At 38.6% G+C, this 27,169-nt stretch overlaps 1 protein-coding gene across 1 annotated transcript; it reads right to left on the bottom strand.

Annotated features, from left to right (window-relative positions):
* Positions 1-4,468: 4,468 nt before the first annotated feature.
* On the bottom strand, positions 4,469-25,269 carry ptger2a (prostaglandin E receptor 2a (subtype EP2)). The gene is made up of 2 exons (XM_007241976.4): positions 23,779-25,269; positions 4,469-7,605 (listed from the first exon to the last, which is right to left on the bottom strand). Exons 1-2 carry the CDS (start codon positions 24,592-24,594, stop codon positions 7,318-7,320), a joined length of 1,104 nt encoding a protein of 367 aa, XP_007242038.3. The 5' UTR covers positions 24,595-25,269; the 3' UTR covers positions 4,469-7,317.
* Between the last annotated feature and the right edge of the window lie 1,900 nt (positions 25,270-27,169).

Genomic DNA, 27,169 nt, shown 5'->3' with positions numbered 1-27,169 from the left:
AGTACTGACTGATATCAGAGCGCTCTGACCCCACAGTCCCTCTATTAATGAATAAACATCAGTAAATCAGGCATACTCACTATTAACTCAGAAATCTGAAACAGCGAACAGTAAACTATATACCTAAATTAACAACATATGAGCAGCTGACCAGTACGATTTAGGCATTAGTCAACACTTTACTGCCTGTTTCACCATTTAATTTAATAACATTTAATTAAGGTCCAATTCCACCTTAAACAGTATGTCTCAATAGTTAGCTAGCTGGTAAAATGTACCATTCCACCTTAAATGCAGCAGAAGCCAAAAAGTAACTGCTGCACCATTTAAAGGTGGAACAGTAAACTATATTAGTCAGCTAGCTACCAAGACCTACTACTCGGTAGCTAGCTTGCAACTATAATTTACTGTTCCACCTTAAATGCAGCAATGCCAAAAATGATTTGCTGCACAATTTAAGGTGGAAGAGTAAAATATATTAGATAGATAGCTACCAAGACCTACTACTCAGTAGCTAGCTAGCAGATATAATTTACTGTTCTTTCTTAAATGCAGTAGATATCAAAACATAATTGCTGCACGGTTTAAGGTGGAACAGGTCTAACGTTTAACCAGCCCCGAGTTCATATTGTTCAATGATCATACTGTTCTACCTTAAATGAAGCAGATGCCAAAATGTAATTGCTGCACCATTTAAGGTGTAAAAGTGAACTATATTACTAAATACTACAATTTGGCATCGTCTTTATTTAAGGTGGAACGGTAAATACAATTTGTAAGATAGCTACCGAGTAGTAGGACTTGGTATCTAGCTAGAAAATTTTACGTTCCACCTTAAATTCAGCAGAAGGCAAAAAGGTAATTGCTGCACAATTTAAGGTGGAACAGTAAACTATATTAGATAGCTAGCTACCAAGACCTACTACTCTATAGCTAGCTAGCAAATACAATTTACTGTTCCATCTTAAATGCAGTAGACATCAAAATGTAATTGCTGCATCGTTTAAGGTGGAACAGTTTTAACATTCTCAGAGATGCAGTTTTAACAGGCAGCTTGACCTTGGTTAATATCTTTCCAGTACAATTTATCATTCCACCTTAAATGCAGGAGATGCCAAAATGTAATTGCCACCATTTAAGGTGTGAAAGTTTTATTTACATTTTAGCATCTGCTACATTTAAGGTGGAACAGTAAATAAAATTTGCTAGCTAGCTACCGAGTAGTAGGATTTAGTATCTGGCTAGCAAATTGAATGTACCTTTCCACCTTAAATTGAACATATTCCAAAAATGTAATTGCTGCACCGTTTAAGGTAGAACAGTTCTAACATTATCAGAGGTGCAGTTCTTACATGTTGCTTGACCTTGATCATCACAGAGTTCATATCTCTCTATTATAATTTAAAGTTCCACCTTAAATGCAGCATCGCCAAAAATTAGTTGCTGCACCATTTAAGCTGTAACAGTAAACTATAATCTATAAGACTATAAGACCTACTGCTCGGTAGCTAGCTAGTATAATTTACCGTTCCACCTTAAATGCAGCAGACGCCAAAGTGGAATTGGCTCACCATTTAAGGTGGAACAGTTCTAACATGTCACTCAACATCGATCATCGATCTGTATAATGTACTGTAATAATGTATAATGTACAACATTGATCTGTATAATGTACTGTTCCTCCTTAAATGCAGCCGATACCAAATGTAATTGCTGCACCATTAAGGTGGAACAGTTCTAACATTTTCAGAGGTGCAGTTCTAACATGTTGCTCAACCTTGATCAGCCTGGAGTTCATATCTTTCTAGTGTATCTTACCTGTCCACCTTAAGTGCATCAGAAGCCAACATATAATTGCTGAACCATTTAAGGTATAACAGTAAACTATATTGGATACCTAGCTACCAAGACCTACTGACTATTACTCGGTAGCTAGCTAGCAAGTATAATTTACGTTCCACCTTAAATACTGTAATCAATGCACCATTTAAGGTGGAACGGTTTTAACATTCTCAGATGTGCAGTTCAAACATGTTGCTCGACCTTGATCACATCAGAGTTCATATAGATAGATAGATAGATAGATAGATAGATAGATAGATAGATAGATAGATAGATAGATAGATAGATAGATACTTGATTGATGCCCGAGGGGAAATTTTGGAATTTTGGAATATCTCCCTAGTATAAGGTAATGTTCCACCTTAAATGCAGCAGATGCCAAAATGTAATTACTGGTGGAACAGTAATCTATTTTAGATTGCATTTAAGGTGAAATGGTACATTATACTAAAGAGATATGAACTCTGGGGTGAACTGCATCTCTGTGAATGTTAGAACTGCTCCACCTTAAATACAGAAGATGCCAAAATGTAAGGTGGAACAGAAAACTTAGATAGATAGCTACTGTGACGTACTGCTAAATTTAAGGTGGAACTGGATAATTGGAACAAGAAGCTGTATTAATAGACCCTACTCTCTAGGTGTAGGGCTAAGAGGTAGGATCAAGGGGTGAAATGGAATTGGTCCATAATAAAGCATTAAATCCAGACAACATATGAATGTTTGTCTCTGCAGTAGTTTTATTGGTCCAATCTTTGGACGTGATTTAAACACTGAGAGTAAAAGTCTGTGTCTGTCCTCATGTTGGAACTGTTGGAGGTTCTCATTAAGCCACCGGTGTGGAAGGTTGACTCTCTGTAAAGTGTTATAAAAGAGGCAGTGCAGGAGGTGCAGCACAAAACCTCGGTAGAACAACACCTCACATGGATAAAAAGAATGGCCAGAATGGTGATTATCTCAGAACTGGAGGTTTAGAGGTATTTTTACATAGTTTGGGAACCTATTTGGCGATATATAGTAACCCTTAGCTCCAGATGAATTAATAATAATATAATATATAATTTCGTTTTTATATGAATTCAGTGGTTTAGATGTAAACAGAATCATGTGTGGCAGGTTTGGTGTAAAATTGTGGTTCACATCACAAATAAAGCCACTTTTATTTACTATCGAAATGCATGGGTAATGGTCTAGTGCCTCTGCTGGCTGGTTGCAGTATTATAACTATCGTATTTTTCATTTTTCATTTTTCAAGGCGAACTTAAAATCCTTTAATTAGGGGCGCCGAGTGGTCCAGTGGTCTAAAGCGCTGCCACTATGAGCAGGTTGCAGGTTCAAACCCGAGCTCATGCAGCTTTGCCATCAAGCTGCCGGCGCTCAGAGGGAGCACAATTGGCTCTGCTCCCTCCGGGTGGGTAGATAGCGCTCTCGCTCCACGTCACTTTTATTTACTATCCAAATGCATGGCAAATGGTTTAGAGCATGTGCTGGCTGGTTGCAGTATTTTAACTATCGTATTTTTCACAGACAACTCCTAGGGTGATGTTTGCAGCACAGGCCATCTGTGAGCTGATGTATCAAAACCGAGTCGCTGCGCTTTCCTCCGAGTGTTAGCGCTGTGATGCTGCTCGGCAATGTGTCGGAGGAGGCGTGTGTTAGTCTTCGCCCTCCTGGTGTGTTGGGGCATCATTGGGGAGAAAATGGGCAACATTGAAAATAAATAAATAAATAAATAAATAAAAATAAATCTTTTAATTAGCCCAACAATTTAAAGTGTGCCTTATGTAAGAGTTCTACCAGAAGCTGTAAAGCCACTCCGCTAAAGTACAGCGTTATCTTTTCACAGATTTTAAGCCTTTTCTTTTTCAGATTTGACTGTGAAAAAAAAACTGAAATGGCAAAAAGCCTTTTTACTGCATTTTTTTACTATTTTTTTTTTGTTATTTTTATGTGCTCAAGTAAAAAAAAATGTAAAAGAAAAGATTTAATTTTGTTTTTATTTTTGTCAGAATATTTTCACACATGCTTGGAAAAAAGAAAGTGCAAAACAGTATTTGCATTTTCATTTTAGTGTTTTTTTTTTTTTTTCATTTTAGTTTTTTTAGATTTACCTGCCATGCCAAAAAGGACAGCATGAAAAGGAACAAGAGAGAGAGAGAGATCAAAATGTACCCATAAATCACAAGGCGATAAAAAAAAAGGTGAAAGAGGAGAGAAGAGAGGTCAGGAGCGGCAAGAACTGAAAAGAGTGAGTAAAAGTCAAATTATTTATTTATTTTGCTAATTATGTTACTATTAAATGTTTTTGACTGGGATATATAATAAAACACTACATGTTACAATATCATTAATGACTTTAAGATAAATAGCAATACTCATAATAAATCCCTTATAAACAAAATACTAAGTCGTACACTTATGGCTATTTTGCCATTTGCTTCAAATATATGTGTGACAGACATATATTTTGGGCTAGTTCAAGCTTCTGAAGGGCGGGTAGACTGACTTTAGACAGGCTGGACATTTTTGTTGGAACTGGCAACCCTGGAGACTCTCAGAACCGTTCCAACTGGGAAAGATCATCTAGAGAAGAGCGTTACACACAAAAACCACTGATACACAAATATGTGTTTACATTAAATACATTTTATTTCATATAAATTTTAAATTAACAGAAAAATTAATATAATTCTTTAATTTAATACAGTGTAACACAAGCGCTTTCCAGAATGCAGTGCTGACCTGCACAAACTCTGTGTTTGCCTCTTTTCCACTGCAGGGCCAAATACTTACTAAAGCCATGGCAGGGTTTCTTTTTCCATTTGCTTTGTTGCTAAAACAGGATGTTATTAAGATCTAACATCCTGTAACAGTGGCGTTAGCATTCTGGCTATGGGCTTCGTTTAACATCACTACTACAGTGTTAGTACACCATTAGCACTCTGGGGTGCGTTTCCCAAATACGAATGATCTTAGCCATTTACGAATGACTCAATGTAACTTTAAAAACACCTTTTTTCTTAACATTTACTCCTGTTTCCCAAAAACCTTTTTAGTCTCAGTTACAAAATTACAAACCAGTGTTAAGTACTTTTTTAGTTGGTTGTAAATACACCACTAGTCAAAAAACTCTAGTCAGAATCACAGATTTATATAAATTTTCTCAAAGTTATACCACAAAATTATTATTACAGATATATTTATTATAAATACTAATATCAGGTATCAGTTTCTGAATCAGTTTCTCTGGTTTTGCTATTTATAGGTTTATGTTTGAGTAAAATGAACATTGTTGTTTTATTCTATAAACTACAGACAACATTTCTCCCAAATTCCAAATAAAAATATTGTCATTTAGAGCAGTTTTAAGAGATCAGAAATCAATATTTGGTGGAATAACCCTGGCTTTTAATCACAATTTTCATGCATCTTGTCATCATGTCCTCCTCCACCAGTCTTACACACTGCTTTTGGTTAACTTTATGCTTTTAAAATTCAAGCAGTTCAGTTTGGTGGTTTGATGGCTTGTGATCATCCATCTTCCTCTTGATTATATTCCAGAGATTTTCAATTTGGTAAAATCGAAGAAACTCATCATTTTTAAGTGCTCTCTTATTTTTTTTTTCAAAACTGTATATAAACACAAATAAAATGAATTTAATAAATGTAATAGATACATATGTCTGATCATCTCTGACACTCTCATTAAGAAAAATCTGATGTTTTATGTGAATTAAATTATTTAACGAAAAGCCCATTATATGGACAATTTATGAACATGATTTATAGCAATATTACAGTAAACATAACAGTAAAAATATATATATTTAAGTATATATATTTAAAACCTCTCAGTAATAAAGAATAATAGCGAAAAAGTACACATAAATGCAGTTTATAAAATGAAGTTACAAAGTTTTTAGCCTTAAGGATGTTTTGGGAAACGCACCCATGGTGGCTGGTGGTCTTGTCCAACATTGTTAGCATCTCATCTACACACCCTGCTTAGAACAGTTTGGCCCTGCAGTGGAAAAGAAGCCAGTGTGAATTTATTTGGTCCACATTACTGCTACATTACTGGTGTCATTGAATCCCAACACACACCAATTATAGTTTGTGCGCTGTAGCATATATCTGTTGATCCCTTAAGTGTCCTTAAGCTTTGTCAGTGCTTCTCAGAGCTTCTCAGAGCTTTCTCAGAACTTTCCAGAGCATCTTAGAGCTTTCTCTGAGCTTCTCAAAGCTCATCCGAGCTGCTTAAAGCTTCTCAGAGCTTTCTCTGAGCTTCTTAATGCTTCTCAGAACATCTCAGAGCTTCTCAGAACTTTTCAGAGCTTCTTAAAGCTTCTCAGAACGTCCCAGAATTTCTTAAAGCTTCTCATAGCTTCTCAACTCTTCTCAGAACCTCTCAAAGCATCTCAAAGTTTCTCAAAGCTTTTTAACACTTCTTAAAGCTAATCACAGCTTTCTCAGAACTTCTCAGAGCTTCTCAGAACATCTCAGAGCTTCTCAAAAACATTTGCTTCTGAAAGCTCCTCCAAGCTTCTCAGAGCATTCTGAAAGTTTCACAAAGCTTTCTCAGAACGTCTCAGAGCTTTTCACTGCTTTTCAGGGCTTCTCATAGCTTCTCAAAGCTTGTTAAAACATATCAGAGCTTCTAGAAGCTTCATCAGAACTTCTCAAAGCTTCTCAGAACAAACCAGATTTTCCAGAGCTTCTCAAAGCTTTCTTAGAACTTCTCAAATCTTCTCAGAGCTTTCTCAGAATTTCTCAGAACTTCTCAAAGCTTTCTCAGAACTTCTCAGAGCTTCTTAGAACTTCTCAGAGCTTCTCAGAGCATCTCATAACTTATCAGAACATCTCAAAGCTTCACAAAGCTTCTCAGAGCTGCTCAAAGCTCCTTAAAGCTTCTCAGAGATTTCTTAGAGCTTATCAGAGCTTTCTCAGAACTTCTGGAAGCTTCTCAACACTTCTCAACTTTTTCTCAAAGTTTTTCAACACTTTTAATTTTTTTTCAAAGCTTCGCAAAGTTCTTAGAACTCCTCAAAGCTTTCTCAAAACTTCTCAGAGCATCTCAAAGGTGTTCTTCCTACATGTCGTCCTCCAAACATGCATCTGCAATGCTCCTCAGGTTGCGTGAGTTCAGTAAAGACTTTTTTTCACAAATCCTTCAGAGGTCAGCATGCTCTCGCTCCCAAAAACATTGACTTTAGTAGTTCTGAGGAACATAAACATCGCTTGACCTCGAGGACCCCCAGAGTTCATATCTCTCCGCCAATCAAAACGAGCCGGCTCTGGGGGGATTCTAAATTAGCTCTCTGAAAACAAACACCGCAGATCCCCTTCCTTGCTGTACAGCAGTGCAGAGGACGTCTTAATTCAGCATGGAGGAGAATGTGGGAGTCTCTCGGAGGTGAAGATCAGGGTCTGGATCAGAGTTTATTATCTGGACCGCTCTTCCAGAGGCTCAGAGGGTCATAACATCTGCGCAGACTTGTTAAAGTGGGTGATGTCCGTGGATATGGCGTTATTCTGACACAGCTCCAGCGGACGTCCTGAGCCCTTGGCCAGAGAGGTCCTGTAGGAGGCGCCCCGGTTGCTGGCCTTGCACAGCGCCCCCCAGAAGAAGCGCAGCACCGACGGGCTGAGGATGATGAAGGCCCAGGGGTCGATGATGGAGTTTACAGACATGTAGCGAAGAGCATCCAGATCCGCCTTGTGGTTCTTCTTCATCTTATCGGTGGAGTTGATGTAAACTCGGATCTGAGAAAGAAGAAGGAGATAAGGACGGGAGGATTAAATAGATAGAGACAGATACAGACTAATGTCCAACTGGTCTATTTAAAATAAAATTGAGCCTACTGTATTTTTGCTGAATAATTCATAGTATATAGTGAATAATTCATAGGGGATACTAAACAATTCACAATAGATATTGATTAATTTATAGTAGAATCTGAATAATTCATAGTAGATATTGATTCTGAATAATTTATAGTAGATTCTGAATAATTCATAGTAGATTCTGAATAATTCATAGTAGATTCTGAATAATTCATAGTAGATTCTGAATAATTCATAGTAGATATTAATTAATTTATAGTAGATTCTGAATAGATTCTGAATAGATTCTGATTCTGAATAGATTCTGAATAATTTATAGTAATTTATAGTAGATTCTGAATACTTCATAGTAGATATTGATTAATTTATAGTAGATTCTGAATAATTCATAGTAGATATTGATTAATTCATAGTAGATTCTGAATAATTCATAGTAGATTCGGAATAATTCATAGTAGATATTGATTAATTCCTAGTAGATTCTGAATAATTCATAGCAGATATTGATTAATTCTTAGTCGATTCTGAATAATTCATAGTAGATTTTGATTCTGAATGATTTATAGTAGATTCTGAATAATTAATATGGGATGCTGAATAATTCATTATAGATACTGAATCATTCATATGCAATGCTGAATTATTCATAGGGTACACTAAATAATTCATAGTAGATACTGAATAATTCATAGGGGATACTGACTAATTTACAGTATATATTGAATAATTCATAGGGGATACTGACAAATTTACAGTATATACTGAATAATTCATAGGGAATACTAAATACCTCATAGTAGATTCTGAATAATACATAGTAGATATTGATTACATCAAAGTAGATACTAAATAATTCATAGTAGATACTGAATAATTAACTGGGGATACTGAATAATTCTTAGGGGATGATGAATAATTTGTAGTAAATACTGAATACCTCATGTTTGTGTAACGAGGTAGCTCACCTAAAGGTGGATTTTAACCACCAACCTTATGGGTGGGGGACTAGAGTAAACTAAGTGAGCTACCAACTGAATTATTTATAGAGAGACCCAAGTGCAGAGTGGAACTGAGATAAGGGTTAACAAGGGATATATGTATTTTAAATAGAAACTGAAAAGTTGCTTTACAGAGGGAAAAACCCAACCTCTGCTAAGTAAAACAAATGAAAATGCACTGCACTGCTGGAGGAGTTAAATAAGTGATTTGGACCAAAGGGACAACTTAGACTGCCAGGGGAAGGCTGGCCAGCTCAAATATCACAGAGCAAAGAAAATCCAAGACTAAACTTCCCAAACAAATAAACAAACTCAAAATGCTTAGAGGGAAAACTATTTCTTTCCCTTTCACTTCTTTTTTTTTTTTTTTTTGGAAAGGAGAGTTTCCAGAGAAACCCTGAGAGGAAACCTCAGAAGGGTAGGTCTGGGATACACAATAGCAAAGAGCAAGAGATTCAAGGAGAACACTCGAGAGAGACTTGTGTGTGTCAGGCAAACTCAAGACTGAGCACAGGGCTAGGGGTTGGCTCTCCTTAAATAGGAGAGGACCAGGTGTTGCTAATTGCCTGTAATCAGGGTGCAGTGGTTCTGGGTTTCCCTCTGGTGGCTGGGGGTGGCATAGCAGGTTGCCCAGCCACAGTCTGCACCCTTACAGGACCCCCCCTCCTAGGAACGGCACCCGACGTTCCTAACCCCTCAGCACGGTCACGCCTGAATGCACGAATGAGCTCAGGGTCCAGAATGTTACGAGCAGGGACCCAAGAGCGCTCCTCAGGCCCGTACCCTTCCCAGTCCACCAGATATTGGGTGCTGCCCCGGACCCGCCGTGAGTCCAAGAGGCGCCGGACAGTGTAGGCAGGTGAACCATCCACCAAGAGTGGGGCTGGGGGAGCAGGGACTGAGGTAAGGGTACTGCAGAGTACGGGCTTCAGGCGTGACACGTGGAATGTGGGGTTAATGCGCATAGAGCGCGGGAGAAGCAAGTGATATGTGACTGGGTTTACTCTGCGAATTACCTTAAATGGACCCACATAACGAGGGGCCAATTTCCGGGACTCCACTCGAAGAGGTAAATCTTTGGTGGAAAGCCAGACCCGCTGTCCTGGCCGTAAGGTTGGCCCAGGCTGTCGTTTCCTGTCTGCAGCTCGTTTCTGAGCTGCTGAGGCAACTTGCAGAGCAGCTCTGGCCTTTCGCCAGGCCCGACGACATCTCCGAACTAAATGCTCTGCTGCTGGGACCCCCACTTCATCTTCCTGCTCTGGAAACATAGGGGGAGCGTACCCGAATTGGCACTCAAAAGGGGACATGCCCAAGGATGAGTGCCACAAGGTATTATGGGCATACTCAGCCCAGAGCAGGTGATCAGCCCAAGTGGAGGGATTAGAAGATGCCAGACAGCGGAGGGTCCTACCTAAGTCCTGGTTGACCCTCTGAGGGCCTCGATCTGAGACCAAATCCACTGGCAGCCCATGGACCCTGACCACATGCTGCAGCAGTAATTTTGCCATCTCCCTGGCTGAGGCTAGTTTGGGCAGTGCAATAAATTTACAGGCTTTGGAGAACCTGTCGACTACGACTAAGATTACAGTGTTGCCCTGAGACACGGGTAACCCTGTGACAAAGTCTAAGGAGAGATGGGACCATGGGCGTGAAGGAATTGGCAAGGGGTGGAGCAAGCCTGATGGTCGTGTCCTAGGCTCCTTGTTCTGGGCACAAACCTGGCAGGCAGCTATATAGGCCCTAACATTTCGGTCCATTTTGGGCCACCAAAATCGCCTTTGCAAAAACTCCAGGGTACGGGTGATTCCTGGATGGGCTGTAAGGGGTGATGCATGACCCCACTGGAGTACTTGGGGCCTGACAGAAGTAGGGACATAAAGCCTCCCTGGAGGCCCCCCTCCTGGGTCAGGCTCACTTCGGAGGGCATTTTGGACTGCAGTCTCTACTCCCCAGCGTAGAGGAGCCACAATCCGAGTCTCAGGGATGATAGGTTTTGGTGGCTGATCTGATGATGGAGGATCCCACTGCCTGGAGAGGGCATCGGGCTTAGCATTTTTCGAGCCTGGCCGATATGAAAGAACAAAATCAAACCGGGCAAAGAATAGTGTCCACCTGGCCTGACGGGGATTTAGACGCTTGTCTTGTTGAACATAAGCCAAGTTCTTGTGATCCGTCCAGACCAGGAACTGATGTTTGGCCCCCTCCAGCCAGTGTCTCCATTCCTCCAACGCTAGTTTTACTGCCAAAAGCTCCCTGTCACCAACATCATAATTTCGCTCTGTGGGTGTGAGGCGGTGCGAAAAGAAAGCACAGGGGTGCAGCTTTTTGTGAGGACCAGAGCGCTGTGATAGTACCGCCCCAACACCTATATCAGAAGCATCCACTTCTACTAAAAAAGAAGCCTCAGGGTCTGGAAGCTGTAGCACTGGAGCCGTGACTAAACAATGTTTGAGTTTTTCAAAGGCTTTCTGGGCAGCATCTGTCCATTGAAACCGCCCCATAGTTTTCTTTGTTAGGGAGGTTAGCGGAGCAGCGATTGTGCTAAAATTTCGGATAAATCTCCGAAAAAAATTTGCAAAGCCTAAAAAGCGTTGAAGCAGCCGAAGAGACGTGGGACGAGGCCAGTTTTTAATAGATTTTGTCTTGGCTGGATCCATGCTCAGCTGCCCCCTGGACACTACAAATCCAAGGAAGGAGACAGATGGGACATGGAAGAGGGACTTCTCCAGCTTAACATAAAGATGGTTTTCCAGGAGAAGCTGGAGAATCCTCCTCACATGACCCATATGCTCCTCCATGGAATTGCTGTAGATGAGGATATCATCCAAATAGACAAAAGCATAGGAGTCCAGGGCCTCCCTCAGGACCTCATTGATGTATCTTTGGAAGACGGCCGGTGCATTCATCAAACCAAAAGGCATAACAAGGTACTCGTAGTGGCCTGATGGAGTAATGAAGGCCGTCTTCCATTCATCACCTTCTCTAACTCGAATAAGATTGTAGGCGCTGCGCAGATCCAGTTTGGTAAAAACTGAAGCCTGCTGCAGCGCCTCGAAGGCTGAGGTCATGAGGGGCAGAGGGTAGTGGTCTTTGACTGTAATTTTGTTTAACCCCCGGTAGTCTATGCAGGGACGAAGGCCCCCATCCTTCTTCCCTACAAAGAAAAATCCGGCTCCTGCAGGGGAGGTTGAAGGCCGGATAAAGCCTAAAGCAAGTGCCTCTTGTATGTAGTCCTCCATGGCTTTCTTCTCCGGGCCAGACAGGGAAAACAGCCTACCACGAGGAGGACTTGTACCTGGAAGAAGGTTAATTGCACAGTCAAAGGACCGGTGGGCCTTCTGTTTACTGAAGACCTCCCTCAAGTCAAAGTATTCAGAAGGGACTCGAGATAGGTCAGGGATACCAGGGAGGGATGGGGAGGTTGTATGTTGGATGGGGTGGACTACCAAACAAGACCCCTTGCATTGTGGCCCCCAGGCTGTTATGGATCGTGTTAGCCAGTCAATGTGGGGGTTGTGGCGTTGCAACCAGGGGAACCCCAAAACCAACTGCAGCTGGGGGGCACTAATCACGAAAAAAGTTATTTGTTCCCTGTGTTGGCCGATGTGTAATAAAAGTGGTTGGGTCTGCTGTGAGACCACTCCTGGCTCAAGAGACCGCCCGTCTATGGCAGATATTGGAAGAGGATGTTCCATAGACACCAATGGCAATCCCAAAGTCCTAGCTATAGTGGAGTCAATGAAATTGCCAGCAGCACCTGAGTCTACAAACACTCTGAGGTGTTTCTCTTGTTCTGGTCCCCAGGAAATGGCAGCATTGAGAAATACCCCAGAAGTATAAGGAGATGTATTGGGGTCTGTCACAGGTCTCCAGTCCTGTGACGGACTTTGGCTTTCCCCGACAATTCTGGGCATGATGGACGCATATGTCCAGATTGTCCACAATAAAGGCATCTGCCCTCCCGCATACGGGACTCACGCTCTTGGCGAGACAGGCGAGTATGTCCCAATTGCATGGGCTGTTCACCCTCCTCAGGTGAGACTGGAAGTGAGTGAGAAGTGGGAGGCACAGGAAAGAAACCCTGATGTCGTTGTGTGGAAAAGCCTGTATCTCGGACCCTACGGCGCTCCCTTAACCGGTTATCCAATTTGAGGGTTACTGATATCAGCTCCTCGAGGGAAGAAGGAGGATCACGTGGGGCTAACTCATCTTTAAGTTCCTCACTCAACCCTTGCTGAAACGCTGCCATTAATGCAGAGGAGTTCCAGCCACTCTCAGCAGCCAGAGTGCGAAACTCTATCGCATAATCAGCCACTGATCTTTTCCCCTGTCGTATGCGTAGAAGACGGGGCCCAGTTTCTCCTCCACAGACAGGATGTTCAAAAGCTTGACGCATAGAGGCTGTGAACAAGTCTGCAGAGGTACACACACCAGGTTGATTCTCCCATACTGGAGTGGCCCAAGCAAGGGCACGACCTGTGAGCAGGGAAATTATATAAGCCACTTTAGCTCTCTCAGTAGGGAAACGAGACGGCTGCTGTTCAAATGGCAGAGAGCATTGGAGCAGAAAGCCACGACAGCGTCCAGGATCCCCATCAAATCTCTCTGGTGGGGGTAAGTGTGGCTCAACCCGTGGAACAGGTTCAGGGACTGGTGCAGGTGGGATGGGAGGGGCAGCTGTAGCCACAGGAGATTCAGCCTGTAAGGCTGTTGTTAGGGTCTGCAACTGTGACAAGATCTGCTGGAGAGCCTGCTCGTGTCTGCCAATTGCAGCACCCTGGTTGATTATGGCTCCCTTGACCTGCTCCATGTCTGATAACTCTGCTGGGTCCATGACTGGCTCAGTCTTGCTGTAACGAGGTAGCTCACCTAAAGGTGGATTTTAACCACCAACCTTATGGGTGGGGGACTAGAGTAAACTAAGTGAGCTACCAACTGAATTATTTATAGAGAGACCCAAGTGCAGAGTGGAACTGAGATAAGGGTTAACAAGGGATATATGTATTTTAAATAGAAACTGAAAAGTTGCTTTACAGAGGGAAAAACCCAACCTCTGCTTAGTAAAACAAATGAAAATGCACTGCACTGCTGGAGGAGTTAAATAAGGGATTTGGACCAAAGGGACAACTTAGACTGCCAGGGGAAGGCTGGCCAGCTCAAATATCACAGAGCAAAGAAAATCCAAGACTAAACTTCCCATACAAATAAACAAACTCAAAATGCTTAAAGGGAAAACTATTTCTTTCCCTTTCACTTCTTTTTTTTTTTTGGAAAGGAGAGTTTCCAGAGAAACCCTGAGAGGAAACCTCAGAAGGGTAGGTCTGGGATACACAATAGCAAAGAGCAAGAGATTCAAGGAGAACACTCGAGAGAGACTTGTGTGTGTCAGGCAAACTCAAGACTGAGCACAGGGCTAGGGGTTGGCTCTCCTTAAATAGGAGAGGACCAGGTGTTGCTAATTGCCTGTAATCAGGGTGCAGTGGTTCTGGGTTTCCCTCTGGTGGCTGGGGGTGGCATAGCAGGTTGCCCAGCCACAGTCTGCACCCTTACAGTTTGATACTAAATAATTATTAGTGAATACTGAATTATTCATAGTAGATACAACAAAATTTGCAGTTGTAGTATATCAAGTATAAAAACAGCTTTGTGAAATTGGAAGTAATTCATTTTTAATTGTCAGATTCAGGTTTTGTAATCAGGTTTGGCTTTGCTCAGATTTATGCAAATGAGCTGTGACGCAGTGCGGTTTCGGTAAATGATAATCAGAGCCGCAGTTTTTAATCTTAATCAGAGTGATTTGCATTATCTGATGGTCGGCCTGGGAAACCGCTCTTCTTCCTTTTTGGATGTCGCTTATCACGGGCGGCGGGCCAGCCCAGCTAACAACCACCGAGATAATCCATCATTAGAGAGTTCAGTAACAGAGCTTTGACTCATTATAACATCTCCCTCAGGAGTCCATCCTCCAGAGCACTTATCTATCTGCAGAGAGGGAATTCATAACGGATACAGACACAGGAGCTGTATAATATATGGACAAAAGTATTAGGACTCCTACTCATTAAATAAATATTCTAAAATTTCTTCTAAAAAAGAGTTTATCCTGCTTTTGTTTGAGTAACTGTTTCTACTGTCAAGAAAATACTTATTATTATATGAGGTTTTAATATTTATTTAATATCCACTGTCAATTTATTAAATATGTGTAATACTAGGATTCACATATTGAATAAATTCACATAGGATTTTGAATACTTCCTATTACATACTTGACAATTCATAGTGGATACTAAATAAACCATAGTCAATGCTGAATAATTCACAGTAGATGCGGAATAATTATTAGTAGATACAGAATTAATAGTAGATAATGAATAATTCATGGTAGATGCTCAATAATTCACAATAGATGCTAAATAATTCATGTTAGCTACTACATAATTCAAAGTAGATGCTGTATAATTCATACTGTTTAATAATTTATAGTAGATAATGAAAAATGCATAGGGGATACTAAATAATGCATAGTTGATGCAGAATAATTAATTATGTCTAATAATTTATAGTAAATTCTGAGTAATTCATAGTAAATATTGAATGATTTCTAGTAGATATTAAATAATTGATAGTAGATACTAAATCATTCATAGTATATACTGAATAATTCATAGTAGAGACTAAATCATTCTTACTGTTGGACTACTTTATATTATTTCGACCTTACTAAGTAAACCTTTAATGAAAATATGGTCAAATATCTAAAACATTTTATTTTTAATCATGTTAAGTAGAGCTAGTATATGTTTTATTACAGGCCAACACTGACAAATCACATGACTGATCGCCTGACACTCTCCATAGTACAATCACCTGAATATTGATTTCACCTGTTCACCTCACTATATTTACCCTGGCACTTCACTCACTCCCTGCCAAGTTTTAGATCTGGTTCCGTCTTTCTATATGTAACATGTTATTGTCTACTTCTGTGTATGACCCCTTTTTAGATTTCCGAGTTCAATTTTTGTCTTGCCTTTTTACTGCCTTACTTACTACTTTTTTTTGACCTGGACTGTCTTATCTTTCTTGGCATGTTTTCTACCCTTTTTATCTCCCTTTGCTTTTGACCCTACCTATTAAAAAAATATTAATAAAAAAACGTAACTTAAAAACTTAATAACTTAAAAAAAAATTAAAGGCATTAAATCAGAATTTTATATGGCCCTTTAATAGGTTCTTACGCCACTGTGTAGAGAGCGTTGACTCACTGTGGTAATAAAAGTGTTTACACACATCCTGGTTATTATATAGTATAAGAGCTGTAGAGCATTGTGAAAGATCCTCTCAGATGAGTCAAGGTAATTGTTTTTCCCAGACCTCCGCAGTAAATGTAATTTATTTAATTTCACAGTGAGCTTGAAACCAGACGGGTCGTCCCAGAGGGAAACAGCAGCTTTTATGAGGTAGGGAAGCTCAGCTTTTAAACAGCGAGGGAAAACTTTCCCCTGATTATCACCATTTCACTCATTAAACATTTAATTGGTTTATAGTACATACAATTATTATTAGATTATGAATACTTTATAATAGACATTGAATAATTCATATTAGGTCCCAAATAATTGATAGTAGATACTGGACAATTTATTGTAAACACTGATTAAATCCTAGGAGGTACTGAATCATTTATAAAAGATACTGAATTATTTATAAGAGATACTGAATCATTCATATGAGACATTGATTCATTCACAGGAGATACTGAATCATTCATAGAAGATACTGAATCATTTATAAGAGACACTGAATTATTTATAAGAGATACTGAACCATTTATAATAGATACTGAATCATTCACAGGAGATACTGAATCATTCACAGGAGATACTGAATCATTCATAGAAGATACTGAATCATTTATAAGAGATACTGAATCATTCATAGGAGATATTGAATCATTTATAAGAGACACTGAACCATTTATAATAGATACTGAATCATTCACAGGAGATACTGAATCATTCATAGAAGATACTGAATCATTCATAAGAGATACTTAATCATTTACAAGAGATACTGAATCATTCAAAGGAGATGCTGAATCATTTATAATAGATACTGAATCATTCATAAGAGATACTGAATTATTTATAGGAGATACTGAATCATTTATAATAGATACTGAATCATTCATAAGAGATACTTAATCATTCACAAGAGATACTGAATTATTTATAGGAGATACTGAATCATTTATAATAGATACTGATAATTTATAAGAGATACTGAATCAATCATAGAAGATACCAAATCAATTATAGTAGAGGCTGAATCATTGATAGTACATACTGAATATTTCACTGTGAATACTGAATCATTGATAGTACATAAGTACATAATTATTTGTAGGTACTGAATCATTTAAAGTGATTAAAGAATAATTGGCAGTTGACACAGAATTCATAGTGGACACAGATAATAAATAATTGAGGTTAGATTCTGAATAATCCACACTGGATACTGAATAATTTATAGTGGGTACCTATTTATTCATAATTCATATTGCATAGTTCTATAATTGCATAGTTTATGAATGATTCATAGTGGATACTGAATATCTGATATAAAATAATATTTAATGATATTATTATTTATTTACTAAAAATAATCATGGGTCAAACTTCCTTCAGTAAAAAATATTTCTTACGCACATATAAACTGCAGGTCTGCGGGGAACCCTTGTTTTTATCTGAGATGATCTATAGTTTATCTTTATTTACTGGTTGAGTTAATCTGATTGATTAATCGATCAGTCTAAGAGCTGCTGAAGTGTAATTACACACTCGGCTGGTGAGCGTTATTCAATCAATAGGAAGTGTGTGTGCTTACTGTTCCACTGTGAGTGTTATGATAGCTGCATGATGAGACTTTTATTATGTAATGTAATTTCTGTGTGGTCAGGGCTCCACTTAACTGAGAGAAGCACACACTGAATACAGAGCTGCAGTTAAATGACCTTATTCAGCCTGTATCATTTTATACTAGTTATTCTATACAAACTTTGCACTAATGCAAGATATTTTATTAATGTATTTGCATTTGTGCCTTTTGCATTGCATTTTCTCAGTCAACTTTATAAGGTAGAGTCACCTGGAATTCAGGCTTTCAGTTAACAGCTGTGCTGAATTCATCAAGAGTTACTTTATAAGGAATTTCTTGCCGCTTATGCCAGTTTAACACTACACGCCCGTCAAATATACCGCATGTTTAATATCTGACTCAGTCTGCGACTAGGAGTCAGGAGCAGCGGCTACCTACAGCCAATGGAATCACAAAAAGAAAAAACCACGGGTCCAAAACACACCAGAGCTGTTTATTTAGAGTCTGACCACTTTCTTTCTCCTTGTTATATCAGTAAATGGCAAAACAACTGTTATTTTTATATTTTCAAGATTTTCTTTCTTTGAGAATGTCCACATTCTCTGGAGAAAGAGCTGCTCTTTCAGCTACAGTGCGCTGCGCCATTTGCAGGAGGGATCGTCGATCCTCTTTTTGACTTCGATGCTCAAGACAATGACATAATTTCGATGAACCCGTTCATGTTGAGCTCACTTTAAGTGCGTATTCTCCTCTATACAGATTCTCCTGCATGGCATCACTAGCTCTCTTGTGTTTAGTTCTGGTGTGTTCTCATGATAAACGTGTTTCTGGAGAACTGTGAGGTGAGTCAGCGATCACCCACCATGAGAAATTGTGTAATTTGTGACCCCATGTCTCCAATCAGTCATGTAGTGTAAAAGTCTCAACAAATGAAGGACTTACGATTACAGCACAACCAGTCATGTCAGTCATGACTGCCCACTGGCATAAATGTGTTTGAGAGCATCAGTTAAAGTAAAGTAGTGAAGAGGTAGAGTTACAGGTATACAGAGAATAGTGAATAGTGATTTGACTAATGTTCTAATCCAGATTATGAGAAGCAACAACTACTCAACTAAGTTGAACTTTAAAAGTATCCTCAAGTGCAGTCACTGCAAAGACCATCATAACCACAAAAATGATGAAACTGGCACTCATCAGGACCGCCCCAGGAAAGGAAGACCAAGAGTTACATCTTTTGTTCAGGATAAGTTAATCAGAGTTACCAGCCTCAGAAACAGCAAGTTAACAAACAGCTCCCCAGATAAGAGCATCTAAAAGCTTCTTCACAGAGTATTTTTGGTTTGTTTAACACTGTTTTTAAGTTACTACATGATTCCTTATGTGTTCCTTCATAATCTGATAGATCACTTCACTACTCGGTTCCACTTTAAAATAAGACTACCTTTATAAAGGGTTTATAAAGGGTTTACAATTAATTTATTAATGGTTACTAATTAGGTTGTAAATGCCTTAAAAATCATTAATAATCAGTTATAACACATACGTAGAAAGGGCAACAATGACCTGTTGTTTGCCAAATAGTGAACCCACAGCCTTCTATACTGTTGCCCTTTCTACGTATGTGTTATAACTGATTATTAATGATTTTAAGGCATTTACAACCTAATTAGTAGCCATTAATAAACTAATTGTAAACCATTTATAAACCCTTTATAAAGGTAGTCTTATTTTAAAGTGATACCTCAAACGCAAGTGTTTTTCACAGTTCCTCTATATGCTTAATATAATTTTATTTTGTACTTTTTCTAATCTAAATAAAGGTCTTGTGCCACCCACACACACCACACACACACACACACACATACCCACACACACACACTGTTTTTATCTGGTCTAGCTTTGAACTTTAGTTCAAACGTTTATTTGAATGTCATCAGATACTCATGTGAGAATAAACCCCGCTGAGTAACAGGGTTCCACACGATGCTGAACAAGCGATACCTGCTTCCCTTCAGTATAGAAACCTTTAAAACATCTATAAGGATATATACAGGAATTTCCATGGATAATAACCATCTAACCAAGCCAGAAATAACCTGAAGGAACATTTAAAATTCTTTCATTTTTCCAAAAATCATCAGTACGCCTTATAATCCAGTGTGAATTTAGCAGTCAAGTATAAAGGAGCAGTAAAGCCACTCTGCCCTGCATCTCTGAAAACGTTTTGTCCTTTGAGTTTTAGAGCTGTAAAATTGACTGTGGAAGAAGGCAGGAAGGCGTTCTCTGCTGCAGTGCAGTTAGCCAATCAGAGGCGATATATTTGCATGAATGAATTTTCATGATTCATGAGCAAGAGCCGAAATCCTGTCTTCCTTCAGACACCACTAATCCAGTGAATTAAAGCAAGGCTAAATAGAAACACCTGAGCACCTTGTTTTTTTTGCCTAGACACAACTAGACATTTTAAAATGAATTGAAAAAATGATGGAATGAGACCTTTAATGTTTAAATTAAGTATTAAGTATGAGTATAAATTGTCTCTGTTAGCTAAATCCTAATGTTTAACCCTCCTGTTAAAAAATAGTTAAAAGTATTTTTTCAGTATGAATCTTCTTCTGCTTGCCTTATTTATTGTGTAATCACTATATAATATGAAAATGGTTAATCTCAAATATTTGCAACCACCACCTGCAAAAACTAAAACTTAAACAAAATTTCAATGTTATGTTTTAATGTTATGTAAAACCCTTGTTTTATATGTTGGTCTTTATAAAAGTAATAAAGTAATGAAACATAAAAAAGTTGGAACATGTAATTGAACCATTACCTGTTAGAGGTAAGAAACACTATTGCACTAACTATTGATAGAATAGTTAGTAATGGAGGATTTTTTTGGGTTTCGGTGATGTCTGCAGCACAGGGCATCTGTGAGCTGATGTATCAGAACCGAGTCGCTGCGCTTTCCTCCGAGCGTTAGCACTGTGATGCTACTCGGTAATGTTACAGCATCAGCAGCAGTTCAAAAAGAGGCGGAGTCTGACTTCACATGTATCAGAGGAAGTGTGTGTTAGTCTTCACCCTCCTGGTGTGTTGGGGCATCACTAATGATAGGGGGAGTCCTAATGAGTGGGTTGGGTAATTGGCCATGTAAATTAGGGAGAAAATGGGAAAAATGGGAAAATTGTTTTATTGTTTTATATGTTGGTCTTTTTAAAAGTAATAAAGTAACAACATTAAAAAAGTAAGAAATATTAAAAAGTTGGAACATGTATTTGAACCTTCACCTGTTAGAGGTAAGGAACACTATTGCACTAAATGTTGATCAAAACATGTTAGTAATTAAATATTTACACTGCTTTTAAGGTTTTTCTGGGGTTTTAGACATATTTTGGGTAATTAAACATGCACCGGTTCAAATTAACCCTGGAACACCTTTGCTGACAAATTAACATAACAGGAGGGTTAACCTTAACCTTTAATGCTCATACATCTATAAGCATTTACAGGGTTTCTCAATTACCTCCTAATGCAGATGATCAACTGACTCACATTTCAGCCCAGCTCTTGTTCTAGAAACTGCCCTGCCTCGCCTCCAGAGCGAGACGGGTCCTGCCTCCGCTGAGAGAGTGTTTCCTACGGCACTGTGTCAAACCCAGAGTGTTTCTTGTGGTTTAAACTTCCTTTCCCTCTCATGTGAGTGTGTTTTCCCCAGATCACTTTTCTCGCAATCTGAAGGCCGTTCATCACCATCACTGACTCGTCACATTCTCCCTGCATGAGTCTAGACCTCGAAAACTTCGCCACCTTTTCTTATTCTGCTCATCCTGAGCGAAAGCGAAACCAGCGCTGTTAGATCTGATAACGCCACTTCCATTTATACACTTTCAGATTATACACTCGAGCTAACAGATAAACTACAGGAACTACTGCCAACTCTACCACATAAAGCTCTGTACAAATTATATTATAGAGTTATATAGAGTTTTACAGCTATAAACACTCTCACTGAATAATGAATTTATTCACTCTTGCTGACCCTCACTGACTTTATTATTGTTTATTTAGGTTTATAAATTCTAATGTTATATAGAGTTAATTCCAGGTAGACACTCTTACTGACTCTCACTGACTTTGTTATTGTTTATTTGGGTTTAGTATTCTAATGTTATATAGATTTAATTACAGGTAGACACTCACTAACTGAACACTGACTTTTTTCTTTATTTTTATTTGGGTTTATAAATTCTAATGATATATAGGGTTAGTTACAGGTAGACACTCTTACTGACCTTCACTGACTTTATTATTGTTTATTTGGGTTTAGTATTCTAATGTTATATAGGGTTAGTTACACGTAGACACTCACTAACTGAACACTGAGTTTATTATTGCTTATTTGGGTTTAGTATTAGAATGTTATATAGAGTTAATTACAAGTAGATACTCACTAACTTAACACTGACTTTATTATTTATGTTTATTTGGGTTTATATTCTAATGTTATATAGAATTAATTACAGGTAGACACTCTTGTATTGAACACTGACTTTATTATTGTTTATTTTGGCGGTAGGCACTCTCACTAACCACTATTATTGTTTACTGTACTTTAGTATTCTAATGTTATATAGAGTTAATTACAGGTAGACAATGTGAGAAAAATGACTTTATTATTGTTTATTTGGGTTTATAGGTTCTAATGTTATATAGAGTTAATTACTGGTAGACACTCCCTAACTGATCACTGACTTTTTTCTTTGTGTTTAATTGGGTTTATAGGTTCAAATGTTATATAGAATTAACAGGTAGACACTCTTACTGACCCTCACTGACTTGAGGGTTTTATTATTGTTTACTTGGGTTTACTATTCTAAATGTTATATAGAGTTAATTACAAGTAAGTAGATACTCACTAACTGAACACTGACTTTATTATTTATGTTTATTTGGGTTTATAAATTCTAATGTTATATAGAGTTAATTACATGTAGACACTCTCACATTGAACACTGACTTTATTATTCTTTATTTGGGTGGTAGACACTCTCACTAACCACTATTATTGTTTATTTGAGTTTATTATTTTAATGTTATATAGAATTAATTACAGGTAGACACTCTCACATTGAATACTGATTTTATTCCTTTTATTTGTATTTGGGTTTAAAAAGTCTAATGTTATATAGGGTTACTTACAGGTAGACACTCTCACATTAAACACTAACTTTATTCTTTATGTTTATTTGGGTTTATAAATTCTAAATGTTATATAGAATTAATTACAGGTAGACACTCTCACTCATCACTGACATTATTATTGTTTATTTGGGTGGTAGACACTCTCACTAACCACAATTATTGTTTATTTGAGTTTAGTATTTTAATGTTATATAGAATTAATTACAGGTAGACACTCTCACATTAAACACTGACTTTATTCTTTATGTTTATTTGGGTTTATAAATTCTAATGTTATATAGAGTTAATTACAGGTAGACACTCTTACTGATCACTGACATTATTATTGTTTATTTGGGTGGTAGACACTCTCACTAACTACTATTATTGTTTATTGGAGTTTATTATTCTAATGTTATATAGAGTTAATTACAGGTAGGCACTCTCACATTGAACACAGACTTTTTTCTTTATGTTTATTTGGGTTTATTAAGTCTAATGTCATATAGGGTTAGTTATAGGTAGACACTCCCTAACTGAACACTGAGTTTATTATTGTTTATTTGGGTTTAGTATTAGAATGTTATATAGAATTAATTACAGGTATGCACTCTTACTGATCACTGACTAATTGTTTATTTGGGTGGTAGATACTCTCACTGACCACTTACTATATTAATGTTTATTTGGGTTTAGTATTTTAATGTTATCTAGAGTTAATTGCAGGTAAACACTCCCTAAAAGACCACTGACTTTGGTTAAGTAATCTAAGGTTATCTAGAGTTAATTACATGTAGACACTCTCACAAGTTAATTGCAAGCAGAAACTTTCACTGACCCATACTGTCTTCATCATGATTTATTTGGGTTTATTATTCTAATGTTATATAGAGTTAATTACAGGTGGACACTCTCACTGACCATTGGCACATATGTCTCAGAAATCATTGCAACCTAATTGCAATTAATTAATTACAAATGATGTCTCAATATCTATAACCTCAATGTATAAACACAAATCGTACAATCTTACCATGAGCGGTAGGGAACATATGACGAATATGACGGTCATGAAGACCAGCAGGATGAGGTGCTCCACTTCCTCCGCCAAGGAGTAGTGCCTCCTGTCCTTCTTCCCACAAACCACGGTGCACCCCCTGGTCCCGGAACGCCGGCGGTACATCAGCACCAGGTGGTACGCCACCAAGCAGTTGCACGCCACCACCATCAGCACCATGGCCAGCATGAGCGTGGCGTAGACGTTGGCGAACACCTTGTCCTCGTGCTCGTGGTCTTGCGGGTTCATGTTGATGAAGCACCACGTCCCCGGTTGGTACTGCACGTAACCGCCGAAACCAGCGAAGGGCAGGGCGCAGAAAGCTGCAGACAGTGCGTAGACGGTGGGCACAGCAACCAGACCGTACCGGATGTTCACCCGTCGCCCGTACTGGTAGGGCCAGGCGATGGCTATGCAACGCTCCAGGGTCATGGCCAGCAGCAACGCAAGAGTACTCAAGCTGAAGAAAGTCATAGTGAAGCCAAAGTAGGCACAAACTGGACCTGTTCCATTGTTCTTCATGCCCCCCATGCCCACTAGCGAAGTGTTCAGAGCGTGAGCCACCTGAACCAACGGGCTGATCATGCAAGTACCAGCCAGGTCGGTCACCACAAGTGCCGTGACTAGAACCCGAAACAAGGTGCAGTGCCGCCGTCTTCTCCGAAGCTCCAGAACGACTAATGCCAGAACGTTGCCTAGAACGCCAGCGACAAACATGAGGGCGCTGACCTCTGGGCTCCCACCTTCTGGCTCCACTGTGGCACCTCGGTACCAGGTGATGCCGTTGTCCATCGCTCTGCTTTGGAGACGCTTCCAAAGTCCCCAAAGTCTTCAAAAGGTTCCTCAACGTGACTTTAAGAAGCCTCTTTTATCTCTTTATTTGGAGACTCTTTAGACTGCTTTATAGACTCTTCCTAAGTTAAGAGAAGTCTCCAAAGTCCCTAATGTCTCCAAAGTCAACAAAGTCTCCAAAATGTTCCTCAACGTGACTTTAAGAAGCCTTTTCTCTTTTTTCTCTTTATTTGGAGCCTCTTCTAAAGTTAACTGAAGTCTCCAAAGTCCCCAACATCTCTAAAGTCTCCAAAGTCTCCAAAGTGTTTAAAGTCACCAAAAGTCCCCAATGTCTCCAAAGTGTCTCTCAACGTGACTTTAAGAAGCCTTCTCTCTTTTCCCTCTTTATTACAAAACAATTAAGCTTCAGAAAGTCTCAGGAGCCCTCAAGAACCCGAATTGATGGCTATAAAAAGCCCTCAAGAATCTGTGAAGATGGTACGTCCAAGAGAAGATCCATCCACATGTTGTTTGGTCCATAGCTTTGATGAAACTCAGTAGGTCTTCAGTCTTTCTCTTTCTCAGTGTGTCTCTTTCTCTCTCTCTCTCTCTGTTCTCTCGTTCTGCTTCATGACTCTGAGCCGGTGTTGGTGGAGCTGCAGAGTGTACACACCCCCTCTCTTACCTCACCCAGTCTGAATCAGCTCGGAGGAAAGGAAGGAGCTTCAGCCCACTCACTACTGACTGCCTGAGTTACTGTATACAAGAAGCTCAAGAGCTCATATTATATTTCTGCTACCTAATGAAAAACGTGCAACTCTATTTTTGTCAATTTCTAGTTTTTTTGCTATTGTTTAAATCTAGTATCTACTCTGTAAACTGTGTTAAAATTCATTCTTGATAAATGGACCAATAGAAATGCACTAAAAATACTTGAAAAAACTATTTTTTTTTTACATTGCTTTTTCTTGTAAAATCACATTTTTTAACATTATGTCACGATTGCAGGAGAGGAGACAGGATGTAGATGCAAGGTTTTTTTTATTTAACTGTGCAAATTACAAAGCTAGGAATAAAAAAAAGAAAAGAAAAAACATGTAAAGTAAATCCTGAGCTTCAAAAGTAAAAAATAAGGTATATTTTTGTATTCAATAAACAAATGATTTGTTAATTTTTTCTCTATTTTTGTCCATTTTTAGTTATTGTGATTGTTCTTCTCAAGTCTTACTCTTATTATAATTTTCGAGATATCGACTCTAAAACAATCAGTGGGCTTATATACAGCTTTTGCATACGTCCAACTTTTTCGTGCGTTTGTGGACAGAAAGCATCCGAACAAGCCTAAAGTGACCTCACCTTAGCAACCAGCTAGTAACACCGTAGCAACCACCTAGCAACACCATACCAACCTTCTAGCCACAGCTTAGCAAAACCATAGCGACCACTTAATAACACCTTAGCAACCACCTAGCATCCACTAAGCAACACCATAGCAACCACACCATGGACACTACAATCACACTTGCAGTTTCTGCAGGAACTGCAAACTACTTTTCACTATTGTTCAAATCTTTAATTCTGGAAAAATGGACCAAGAGATAAATGGACCATTGCTGGAAAAATGGACAGCAATGACTGATTATATACAAAATATAATATGATTTATGTACGTTTTAGTTGCATTTTCTATTTTTTTTTACCATTCTTTTTAGTGTATTTGATTTATATTAATTCTAATAAACAATCATTTTAAGTTAAGTTGTTGTGTTTGTTGTGTAAGTGATTTTCTCAGGCTTTTTTAAAAACAGCACTGTGAGTCGCCTATAGATCAGTACTGGAGGAGAATAAACAGACTGGATCTGTGTTCATCAGTGAGTTTCGTAGTTAAGAGACACTTATTTAGATTTTATTCCCATTTCTGCTCAGTTTGATGCCAAAAAATAAACAGAGAGCGAATGAGCAAAGCAAAGATATTTATTATTCTCGAGTGGATTATTCCGGTATGTGTTTCCGGTATGTATTTTCAGCTCTCCTTCAGGCACGCATGCTCTACTGCATGATTCACTGAGATCATCGTATTCTGTATTATTCACACTGCAGACCCCCCCGGCTGAGTGAAGGACTGTTAGCAGCCTGTGGTCTGATGTTCCTGTTAGAGGCGACCGCAGTCTTCTCATAAACCTGTAGATCTGACTGGAGATAGTGTTCTTGCTCTATATATTGATTGAAGTAGACACTGTGTTCTTTATTAACATTTTATTTATAAATCAATGATAAATCTATTATAGCTTAACTGGAACAAACCGGTCAGAGTAACAGTTATTAATGACATTTTCTGACTGTTTTAGGCTAAATGCAAAAATAGAAAATTGGATGTAAAAATTAATTATTATTAATTATATATTATAATTTAATATAGTGCAGTGTACAAGAAATAGGTTTTTATCCATTTTTCCAATTTTAGTTTTTTTTATTTCTGCCCCTCACAATCGGAATTTCAGGAAAAAAAAAAGAATCTTTTCTTCATTTTTTTGATTTTTCAATTTTTGCATTTTGCAAGTTGGATTATACCATCAGATTTGTGTTACAAGACACA

The sequence above is a fragment of the Astyanax mexicanus genome, chromosome 14 (genome assembly GCF_023375975.1).
Source record: "Astyanax mexicanus isolate ESR-SI-001 chromosome 14, AstMex3_surface, whole genome shotgun sequence".
In the NCBI taxonomy this organism is placed as follows: Eukaryota; Metazoa; Chordata; class Actinopteri; order Characiformes; family Acestrorhamphidae; genus Astyanax; species Astyanax mexicanus.
The sequence above is the reverse complement of the archived record's forward strand: the minus strand, read 5'-3'. Positions and strand labels throughout refer to the sequence as shown.

Bases quoted from the DNA above. Each gene is read 5' to 3' on its own strand.
- ptger2a (XM_007241976.4), bottom strand. From the start codon at position 24,594: ATGGACAACGGCATCACCTGGTACCGAGGTGCCACAGTGGAGCCAGAA. The intron at 7,606-23,778 runs GTAAGATTGTAC...CTTCTTTCTCAG, and splicing joins TATGTTCCCTACCGCTCATG to ATCCGAGTTTACATCAACTC.